Source organism: Parus major, chromosome 27, assembly GCF_001522545.3.
Source record: "Parus major isolate Abel chromosome 27, Parus_major1.1, whole genome shotgun sequence".
Taxonomy (NCBI): Eukaryota; Metazoa; Chordata; class Aves; order Passeriformes; family Paridae; genus Parus; species Parus major.
Genome location: NC_031796.1, coordinates 1,682,572 through 1,693,225, shown reverse-complemented (window position 1 = coordinate 1,693,225; position 10,654 = coordinate 1,682,572). Strand labels below are relative to the sequence as shown.

Genomic DNA, 10,654 nt, shown 5'->3' with positions numbered 1-10,654 from the left:
CCATAGCATTTTGCTGCTCTGTCCCCCGAGCCCCCTTCCCATCACATGCCAGTCCCAGGAGCTGTGTGGTGCCTCTGCTGGGATCTGACTCCACGGCCCCTCACCGAGGAGTGGCAGCTGGTGCCGCGGGGAGTGGATGTGTCAGTCGCTCTCTTCTTGGCAGGGAACAGGCGACGGTAGAAAAGCCCTGACTGTGCCTGGCCTCCCACTGCCTCAGCTCCGGGGCTGCTGCCTGCCCGCACCCCTGCCCACGCTGGATTAGGGGTAGCGGGGAGACCCGGGACCTGGGGAATTCAGCTGCAGATGAGTCACGTCACGGCCAGGCTGCGGGATAAAGGGAAGGCAGGGACAACTGATGGGCTCTTCTCCATCCCCTGCTTTGAGAGTGGGTTATGTGGTCGGTAACGGGGGCCGTCACGTGGAGGCTGAGATTAGGGCATCAGCACTCACCAGGGCACTAATGAAGGAGATAATTGGCTGAAGAGGTGCTTAACACATGCTGCAGGGCTGAGCAGGGCAGGCAGCTGGGCTGGAACGTGCCCTCCTTGGGAGCCCACGCTCACCACTGGCACCGCGATCGGCATCTCGGTCTGTGCTTTGCTCTGTGGAGCCCTGCCTGCTCCCTGCCAGCTCGGTGGCACAACGAGCAGGATCCCTGCTCCAGCCGGAGCTCTGCCCTCTGTCTGGGGGTGTTCCATGCTGTCATGGCCATGGGCACCGTGTCCTCCCGGCTCCACTGCTGCCTTCCTCGTCACCTGCCTGCGCTGCTCCTGCCGCGCCTCGCCCAGCACTCCGTGGGCTGTCCCCCGGGTTGAAGACCAGGGAACAGCCTGGGAAAGGCTGCCAGGGAGCAGAGGCTCTTCCCTGCCGGTCCCCAGGCCGCACCGAGGAGCGTAGGGCAGCTGCAGACGGGAGGCTCCTCGCATCCCCTGTTTGCTGTTTGCCCGTTCAGAGGGAGAAGCGGGGTCTGTGTGCGCTCTTGGTTTTGTGCCACCCATCTGCACCCCAAAGTGCTGCAATGGGCACCCCCTCCCCTATCTACCCCTGAGAGGGTGGGGGTCTGCAGGGAGGGCGTTCGGGCTTTCGCCCTGAGCCGGGGTGCGGGGGGACCGGCGGGGCTGGTGCCGGTGGGGTGTGTGTGGCCGCCTGCATCGGGCACAGCTGGAAGCAGGTCCCTGGCTCTGGGTGCACGCAGGCCCCCCGCCCGTGTTTCCTTTCCGGATGGATTTCCTGTTTTCAGCTGTGGGGCCCGGTGCGGAGCCGCTCGGGGTGGGTGCGCCGGGCGGGGAGCGGGTCCGCAGAGAGGCGGGGGTCCTGCCGGGGGGCAGGAGGTGCGGCCCTCGGTGCCCATCGCCCCTCGGCCAGCTGGGGGCTGCGGCTGCCTGTCAGTGGGGCGCTCAGATTGCAGCACGCAGGAAGCATCCGGCGTCGAGTTCTTCCCCGCAGGGCTGGCCGATGGCGTGACCTGCCGCTGAGCGCCTGCCGACCCGGGATGGCTGGCACCGAGGCAGGGTCTTGGAGCTCGGCCAGCTCCCTGGAGCAATCTGGCAGCGAGAGGATGCAAACAGCCACCACATCCGAGCTCCGGGGTAGTAGGATATGCCTGGCTCTAAGGAGGGGCTCAGGGCTGGTGCTGGTTCCTCTTTCCCTGGGCATCCCTGGAGGATTCCCCATTCCCTGGGGAAGCCACACATCTATTTGTGCGACCCATTCCGAATGCCCTTGGCTGTGGCTGCCTGACCCCGTGGGGCAGATCCCAACCCTCCAGGATCAGGCACGGGATGTGCTTGCCCAGGTGCAGCCCCATGCAGGAGCTGTGGAAGCTGTCGGGGCACTGAAGGGGAGCAGCCCCTCACCTCCAACCTGGGCAGCTGAGCAGGACCTGCCTCTGACAGAGACACCACCAGATTAGAGGTGACTCACCATAATCTTGAAGAAGTGGATTAAATCTCCTCCTACTGTGCTGCTTAATGAAATCCATCCCATAATACACTCCTGGCCCTGCTGTTCCCCCTTATCCCCTGCCAGCCCCGTGGCAGCTGGGTCCCCCTCCCCGTAGTGAGGCAGGACAGAGTGTGGGTATGAGGTGCTGGCAGCAAACAGCCCATGCCCTCGTGACCCTGCGCTCTGTGGGACAGAGCTGTGGCCATGGTGGTCCCCAGCATGTGGCACTGGCAGGGACTGTCCTGCCCCACTCCTCGCAGGGGGTCTGCCTTGGGCTCCCTAGGAGCAGCTCTGCTCATGCATCACATGCCGGGTGTCTGTTTTCCTCTGGTGTCCCCAGGCCAAGCAGCCAGGGGCTGTGCTGGGCTGCTGGCGCATGGCTGTGCCTGTGAGGGTGAGCGAGCAGTGGGGAAGGATCCAGCTCAGGGCCAGGAGCAGGAAGGAAGGAAGGAAAGCAGAGTTAAAATAAGCCAGGCAGTGAGCTGTGAGGAAAGCCAGGGCTGGAGCTGGCTCCCAGCCCCCAGGAGAGGGGCGGAATTGTGTGGACTGGGCTTAGAGTGGTGCTGGGGCACCCTGGGGCAGTGCTAAGCACTACTTTGGGCTGGGACGGGGTGGGGGGACCGTGGGGAAGGAGGATGCCAGGAACTGGTGAGGCCTGTGCTGCCTGGCTGTCCCTGATGGCTCTGCCCCTTTCCCACCCTGGCAGGATGGCTCTCGGCAGCGGCCAGCACAGAAGAAGAAGACAGTGTCCTTCAGCTCCATGCCCAATGACCGCAAGATCAACAGCACAGCTGCCTGCATCTCCCTCATGCTGGAGGGCTGTGAGCTGAAGAAGGTGCGCTCCAACTCCCGCATGTACAGCCGCTTCTTCGTGCTGGACGCCGACATGCGCTCCGTGCGCTGGGAGCCCTCCAAGAAGGACTCAGAGAAGGCCAAGATTGAGATCAAATCGGTCAAAGAGGTGCGTGTGGGCAAGAAGACACCTGTCCTGCGCAGCAATGGCCTCTCCGACCAGTTCCCGGATGAGTGCGCCTTCTCCATCATCTATGGAGACAACTACGAGTCCCTGGACCTGGTGGCCAGCTCAGCAGATGTGGTGAGTGCCTGGGTGATGGGGCTGCGCTATCTGGTGTCCTATGGAAAGCACAGCCCTGAGGCGCCTGGGACTGGCCACCCCAGCCTCCGGACATCCTGGATCTCCTCTGTCTTTGACCTTGCTGACCTGGAGAAGTCTGGCCGCATCCCTGTGTCCCGGGCTGTGCAGCTGATCAAAGCACTCAACCCTGGCATGAAGACCTCCACCATCGAGCTGAAGTTCAAGGAACTGCAGAAGGCCAGCGAGCGTCCTGGCACCGAGGTGGCCTGTGACCTCTTTGTGGAGGCATACTGTGAGCTCTGCACCCGCCCTGAGATCTTCTTCCTGCTGGTCCAGTTCTCCAGCAACAAGGAATACCTGGGTGTGAAGGACCTGCTGATGTTCCTGGAGGTGGAGCAGGGCATGGAGGGGGTGACAGAGGAGAAGTGCTTGGAGATCGTCAGCAAGTATGAACCCTCCAAGGAGGGCCGGGAGAAGGGCTACCTGGCCATCGACGGCTTCACGCGTTACCTGCTCTCTGCTGACTGCTCCATCTTTGACCCACAGCACCGCAAGGTCTGCCAGGACATGGCACAGCCCCTCTCCCACTACTACATCAGCTCTGCCCACAGCGCCTGCCTGCTGGAGGACAACTTCTGGGGCCGCTCAGACATCAGTGGCTACATCAGTGCCCTGGGCCTGGGCTGCCGCAGCATCGAGCTGGTGCTGTGGGACGGCCCCGAGGGTGAGCCCGTGGTCTACACCAGCCCCTCAGCTGCCTCCTGTGTGCCCTTCCGTGCCGTGGTGGGGCTGATTGACCAGCACGCCTTCACTGCCTCTGCCTACCCCCTGATCCTCTGCCTGGTGGTGCGCTGCTCGGCCCCCCAGCAGCGACTCGCTGCTCAGTGCCTGCGCAAGACGCTGGGGGAGAAGCTGTACCTGGAGCCCCCCAACCCCGTGGCGTCCTACCTGCCGTCCCCAGAGGAGCTCAAGGGCCGCATCCTCATCAAGGGCAAGAAGCTGCCGCCCACCTGCGAGGACAGCGAGGGGGAGGTGTCGGACGAGGAGGAAGGCTGGGAGCTGGCGCGGCGACTGGGCCAGGAGGACCGGGAGGCGCCGGAGGGAGGTGGCCTGCGGCGGGTGCGCCTCAGCCGTGAGCTCTCGGAGCTGGTGAGCCTCTGCCAGGCTGTCCCCTTCCAGGACTTTGAGAGCTCGAGACGTGGGCAACGCTACTGGGAGATGTGCTCCTTCAGCGAGGTGGAGGCGGGACGCTTCGCCAACGAGTGCCCGGCTGAGCTGGTCAGCTACAACAAGCGGTTCCTCTCCCGCATCTACCCCAGCCCCATGCGCATCGATGCCAGCAACATGAACCCCCAGGATTTCTGGAAATGCGGCTGCCAGATGGTGGCTATGAACTACCAGACACCAGGGCTCATGATGGACCTGAATGCGGGCTGGTTCCGGCAGAACGGGGCCTGTGGCTACGTCCTCCGCCCGGCCATCATGCGGGAGGAGGTCTCCTACTTCAGTGCCAACGCCAAGGACTCCCTGCCTGGGGTGCCTGCCCAGCTCCTGCACCTCAAGGTCATCAGTGGGCAGAACCTGCCCAAGCCCAAGGGCTCGGGGGCCAAGGGGGAGGTTGTGGAGCCCTATGTCTGTGCTGAAATCCATGGCATCCCGGCCGACTGCGCTGAGCACCGCACCAAGACAGCCCTGCAGAGCGGGGACAACCCCATCTTCGATGAGAGCCTGGAGTTCCAGATCAACCTGCCGGAGCTGGCCGTCCTGCGCTTTGTTGTGCTGGACGATGACTACATTGGGGATGAGTTCATTGCCCAGTACACCATCCCCTTCGAGTGCCTGCAGCCTGGCTACCGCCATGTCCCCCTCCAGTCGCTGGCCGGGGAGCCCCTGCCCCACGCCACCCTCTTTGTGCATGTGGCCATCACTGACCGCCGTGGTGGGGGCAAGGGGCACCGCCGGGGGCTGGCGGGGCGCCGGGGCCGCCGAGTGCGGGAGTACACTTCCACCAAGGCCACTGGCATCAAAGCCATCGATGAGGTCTTCCGGACGGCCACCCAGCCGCTGCGGGAGGCCACTGACCTGCGGGAGAATGTACAGGTATGGACCCTGCAGAGGCACCCTGGTTTGTGCAGGGGAGGATGGGGCTGGACTGAGAGTGGTGGGGAGCCAGGCTGTCCCCCTTTTCCCGGGGGATGTGGGCGAGAAGCAGAGAGCTGTGGGAAATGGGGGTGCTCCTGGGGGTCTGCCCAGCTGAACTGACACTGGACACTGGTCTCTGCAGAATGCGTTGGTCTCCTTCAAGGAGCTGTGTGGGCTGACACCCGCTGCCAATATGAAGCAGTGCATCCTGACGGTGTCCACGTGGCTGCTGCACAGTGACAGCGCACCCAGTGTCACCCTCAACCTGGCAGAGCAGTACCCCCCCATGGAGGCCCAGGGCCCCATCCCCGACCTGCTGCGCAAGGTCCTCACTGCCTATGAGACGGTAAGTGCCGTCCTGCTGGGCTCAGCTCCTTGGGGAGGCTCCCTGGGATCAGAGGGACCAGCAGCCAGTGGTGGTACAGGTTTTGTGGGATGAACCCAGGCAGTTTTTATGGGATGAACCTGAGCAGGTTTGTGGGATGAACCCAGACAGGTTTTGTGGGATGGATCAGAAGGTCCAAGGATGGGGAATTGTGAGCTCACTGTCCCCATCCTGGGGCAGGGGAAGGTGAGTGGCCAGGGGGCTGCATGAGGGCTGCCCAGGAAGGAGTCTTGCCAAGGCACAGGCTTGCCCAGATCATCTGACCCTTGGACACTGCAGCACCTCCCCTATGTCTGCACTGCCTGTCCCTTGTCCTGGTCCCACCAGGTGGGAGAAATCCCATTAATAGCCACAGCCAGAGCTGTTTCCTTCTTTTGTGTTGAAGGGAACCTGGGCATTGGCCAGGTGCAGGTCACACCATACCCAGCCATGTGTGGTGAGGTGGGAAGGGCCAGGCCCTGGGTGGGTGTGGGGACAGCCCCTGATGAGCCCCATCTCCTCATCCACTTGGCTGGGGGCACAGGGCCAGGGCTGGCCAGCTCCTCACGCTGCCCCTCTCCCTAGATGATCCAGACTAGCCGGACGCTGATCGAGTCTGCCGACGCCGTGTATGGGAAGCTCATCCAGGCACAGCAGGCAGGTGGGTCCTGGAGGGCAGCCCCAGCTCCGCTCTGGCTCTGGCTGTGGACCCAAACACGTCCTGGGGCTCAGGGCTTCCTGCACTGGGGCAGGGTGTGGGTGGGTGGGCTGCAGAGCTGTGTGGTAGGGAGCAAGCAGAGTGGGGGAGGCTGATGAGGAAGCGGGGAAGAGTCATTAGCTGTCAAAAACCAGAACATAATTAGTGCCAGAAATAACAGGCTAGGGCTGACGGCAGAAATGGCAACTGAGTGTTAAGACTTCCCAAACACATGGCAGAACCCACACAGGCAGGTGCTGCTGCCGCCTGCCCTGGTCCTCCCCGCGGGTGCCCCCACTCTGGCAGCTGCCTGGGACCTCTGGCCCCACTCCAGGCCCTGATGGCTGCGTGGCCCCTCTGTTGGCTGGGACCCCACAGGGATAGCCCCACCAGCTCCAGAGGCTTCTGTGGGCTCCCCATGGGGCTGGGAGAGTGTCAGGAGCTGGAGGGGCTGGGGAAGAAGGAGGGGGCCCTGCTCTGCTGTCCCCGCCATGCCAGCCTCGCTGCCAGCAGCCGTGTTTGTTCCCTGCCTACGCGGCAGACGGAAATCTCCCCAAGCTCTTGGCTCAGCTCTGCCACTGCTGCGAGCGCTGGGGGAGTGGAGCAGTGGGGCACAAGCTGCAGGGCACAGATTGGTGCTGTGCCCTCTGTGCTGCTCTGGCTGCTGCGCTGGGGTGCTGCAGGGCAGAGCGATTCTGGGGTGCGCAGAGGGATTCAGGGGTTCCAGGGGTGCCGGTAGGCAGCAATTTGACGGCTGCAGCCCCCACCCCCGTGCTCTGGTGCTGCCTGTCCCTGCTTTCACCCTGGCCGTGCTGTGGACAAGCTCCTGTGGTGGCAGCACAGCCGGAACCCGGCTGGCAGGAGCTGGGGGTCCGGGGAGCTGCGGCGGGGGCGTGGGGCCGTGGGAGCGCTGATTGGCAGCGCGAGGGCGAGCGAGCTGCGTGGGAACCCTCGCGTGGGCCCAGAGCCGGTGCTGCGTCAGGAGGGGTAAATATAGCACCCACTCAGGGGATGTCACGTGGGGCACAGTGACGGGGCCTGCGCTCCGATGGGGGGGTCTGGGGGCCCTGCTCCCACTCCCCCCCAGATGAGCCATGGAATTCAAGAGCTGTGCCTCTGCTCAGGGTCTCTGTTGCCCTTCCAGATCTCTGCGGTCCAGAGCGGCCACAGGCCACAGCTGACCATGGTGCTGGAATGTTTGGGGTTCCATTGGCCCATCATTTGGGGCATGAAGGATTCTTGAGGCTCCCGGGGCAGGGGGGAGCCCACCCAGCCTGCAACCCCATGGTGGGCAAAGGGCATCCCTCTGCCTTGGTCCCTGTTGGTCGTGGGTGGTGGCTGTCCCTGTGCCGGTGTCCCTGCACCCACTGAGCACCTCTCCCACCAATGCAGGGATGGATTTCCACAAGGAGCTGCACCGCATCGAGACCAAGGAAGGGCTGCGGGGCCGCAAGCTGCAGAAGGCGCTGGAGAGCTTCGCCTGGAACATCACCGTCCTCAAGGTGAGGGGCAAAGGCTGCAGGGATACCTCTGCCCTGCCCCTTCACCCTCCTGCCTCCACCCTAACACACCCCCGTCTCCCCCCCGCAGGGCCAGGCTGACCTCCTCAAGCATGCCAAGGCGGAGGCACTGGACAACCTGTGGCAGATCCACAACGCGGGGCAGTCCTGCGGCATCGGCAGGAACGGATCAGCCTCGCCGGAGCCCTCTCGGCTGCAAGCTCCGCTGGAGCCCATCCCTGAGACAGACGGAGGTGGCGACACAGCGTCCTGCTGACCCCGGTCTGGGGCTCGGGGCCCGGACTGAGCACCCCTGGCCGCAGGGGCCGGGAGCAGGGAGCCCCAGCCTGCCTGGGGAATGTGTGTGAGGCTGGGTGCCTGTGCTCTGCCGTGTTGAGGGGCTTGCACCAGAATTCAGTTGAGAGGTTGGGGAGAGATGTCCCTGCTCCCTTTTGCCCCACCAAGCTCCCAGAGGACTCATCCATCCCCTCCATCTGCTTCTGGAGCCAGTACTCTGCCGAGGGGCCAGTGGGGATGCTGGTACCCCAGTGCCCATGTGCATGTACCCAGCCTGCTGTGCCAGATGCCACGTGGAAAAAGCAGCCCCAGGTCTGGAGTTCTGCCCACCCTCTCCAGGGCTGCAGGTTTGGCCTTCACCAGCCCTGGGGAAAACCTGGCTGGGGCAGGAAGGATCCTGACTGGTCCTGTCACCTCCATAGCATCCCTAGGGTCCCCACTATACAGAGGAGCTGGGAGGCTCTCTGGTGCAGCAGATGTGGGGCCAGGGTGTCCCTGAACAGCAGCCGTGGCTTCTGGCATCAGGGAAATGTTTGGGTTCATCCCCCAGGGCAAGGGAGTTCAGCACAAGCAAAGGCTGGCGGTGGCCTGGGGTCAGGGGGGGTGTGCAGTGTTATAAAGAGTGCAAGACCCTCCCTGGTGCCCTCTGGCTCCCTCTGTTCCAGGCACAGGAGCAGGATGGGATGGTGTCACCAAAGGGGATGGAGGGTGGCAGCAGGTACAGGACCCTGGTGGCACCATCCCTCCCTGGCAGCAGCCAAGCGCAGGGTGACGGCTCCCCACGTCAGTCAGGGAGCCGTAGAGCTGCTGGCAGCCCTTTGTTCGGGGGTTTAATTAGCCTAATGGGGCTCTGAGCAGCGGCCCCGCGCATTGCGCTGCTGTCGGAGCCGGCCAGCGCTGACCTTCAGCCCATTTGTGCCAGCCCAGCAGCTCGGCCCGGGGGCAATTATGGCCTCATTAGTGCCAGGTATCCCGTCCAGTGAGTACCCTCACAATGGGGACGTGCAAATGAGGGGAAAAATGAGGGGAAAGGCCTGGACGGTCTCCGGGCTACCGGCCACAGCGCTCCCACGTCTCCCAGAGACCATTCGCTGCCGCTGGCCCAGCGGTATTTTTGGCAGCACTATTGTGCCGGGCTCTATAAAGTGGCAGTGGCAGTGCAGGGTGCCGTGCTGTCGGCTGCCCGATGGGACATGCCCCAGAGCCGCTCGGCCACCTGAAGACCCCAGCAAGGATGGAGGTGCCCAACACCAAGGTGGGGCTGGGGTGCTGCAGCCCCTGGGGACAAGAGAACAGCGATGGGTGGGAGATCAGAGTGTAGGGCTGGGGGTGTGGGAGGGCCTGGACGGTTTCTTGGGAATCTCTGAGTGGGCAGCAAATCCCCGGGACTCCCCGACTGTACCAGCAGCTGATGAGGGGACTGCCTGGGAGGGAGCTGGGCGTGCAATGCCTGCAGCATTCACTGCTTGTCCCATGGCACTGGGCAGAGAGGAGGGTGTCTGCCACAGCTGCTGTGTGCCGGAGCAGGGCTGCGGTGAGGACACCCACATCTGGCTGCTGGCTGGAACACAGGTGAGGGTGCTGAGAAGGGCGACAGTCCAGGTGCACCTCGGGTGTGGGGCTGGGCCTCTGTGGCAACAACCAGGGCAGGGAGGAGTTGAAACACCAGTGAGCACAGCAGGGGGAAGGGTCCTGGGGCTCTGCAGTTCCCCCCTCTCTGCCCTGTCCCTGCCCTGCTCTAACGCTGCGCGTTGCTCCGGCAGCCCCGGCGAGCTGCCTGCCTCCTGCTCCTGCTCCTCTTCTGCTCCCTGGCTGCTGCCCGGCAGAACCTGCCCCACTGCTGCCGGCAGAAGACCTGCTCCTGCCGTGTCTACGACCTCCTGCACGGCATGGGCAACCACGCCGCTGGCATCCTCACACTGGGCAAGAGGAAGAGCGTTCCCCTGGCCTTCCAGAGCCGGCTGTACCGCCTGCTCCATGGCTCCGGCAACCACGCTGCGGGCATCCTCACGATGGGCAAGCGCGGGCAGCACCCTGGCACCGCCTGCCACGACACGCTGGGCTGCCCTGCGGGCACGGTCGCCCAGCCGACAGCGATGCCGAGAGGTGCTGACAGCAGCCCTGACGGCCCCAGGGAGTGCCAGGGACACTCAGGGAAGGATCTGAGCACGAGCCAGGCCCAGGGAGCTGCGAGGAGCTTTTACTAAATGGGATGGGGGCAGCGGGACAGAGAGGGGAACCCTGGCAGGGTGGACTCCGGGGACACACAGCCGGAGCTCAGTGTAAATAGCACTTTTAGATACCTCCTCCCAGCCCTGGCCCTGGCCCGGCCTGCTCAGGGCACCGCGGGCACCGCGGCCTTTTACAATAAATGGTAGCCTGATGTCACCCGGCTCTGTTGTCTCTCTGGGGAGGGCTTGGGCGGGCACAGCGCCGGGGCAGCTGCCGGAGCCGCGCTTGGACCGGGCTCATCTGCCTGCACCGGGGCTGCCTGGGCGCGGTACCAGGACAGGGGCTGACCGAGGGTCCCGCTCCTCCTGCAGCCCCCGCGGGGCTGGGAGGGCCAGGGGCGAGCGGCTCCAGTGCCGAGCGGGTCCCGGTGCTCCCGGTACGGC

At 64.4% G+C, this 10,654-nt stretch overlaps 2 protein-coding genes across 2 annotated transcripts; both read left to right on the top strand.

The window, feature by feature from the left end:
* The first annotated feature begins 2,629 nt into the window (after positions 1-2,629).
* LOC107215115 (inactive phospholipase C-like protein 2) lies at positions 2,630-10,427 on the top strand. The gene is made up of 5 exons (XM_015651074.3): positions 2,630-5,140; positions 5,325-5,528; positions 6,132-6,207; positions 7,636-7,745; positions 7,834-10,427. Exons 1-5 carry the CDS (start codon positions 2,705-2,707, stop codon positions 8,017-8,019), a joined length of 3,012 nt encoding a protein of 1,003 aa, XP_015506560.1. The 5' UTR covers positions 2,630-2,704; the 3' UTR covers positions 8,020-10,427.
* HCRT (hypocretin neuropeptide precursor) lies at positions 9,785-10,427 on the top strand (the record flags this gene model as incomplete). The annotated part of the gene is made up of 1 exon (XM_033520014.1): positions 9,785-10,427. A coding segment is annotated over one exon (462 nt), but the record flags the coding sequence as incomplete, so codon positions are not given.
* Positions 10,428-10,654: the final 227 nt, after the last annotated feature.

Excerpts from the sequence above, each read along its gene's own strand:
- LOC107215115 (XM_015651074.3), top strand. The coding sequence starts at position 2,705 with ATGCCCAATGACCGCAAGATCAACAGCACAGCTGCCTGCATCTCCCTC. Across the intron at positions 5,529-6,131 it reads TCCTCACTGCCTATGAGACG|ATGATCCAGACTAGCCGGAC; the intron begins GTAAGTGCCGTC and ends CCCTCTCCCTAG. Across the intron at positions 7,746-7,833 it reads GGAACATCACCGTCCTCAAG|GGCCAGGCTGACCTCCTCAA; the intron begins GTGAGGGGCAAA and ends TCCCCCCCGCAG.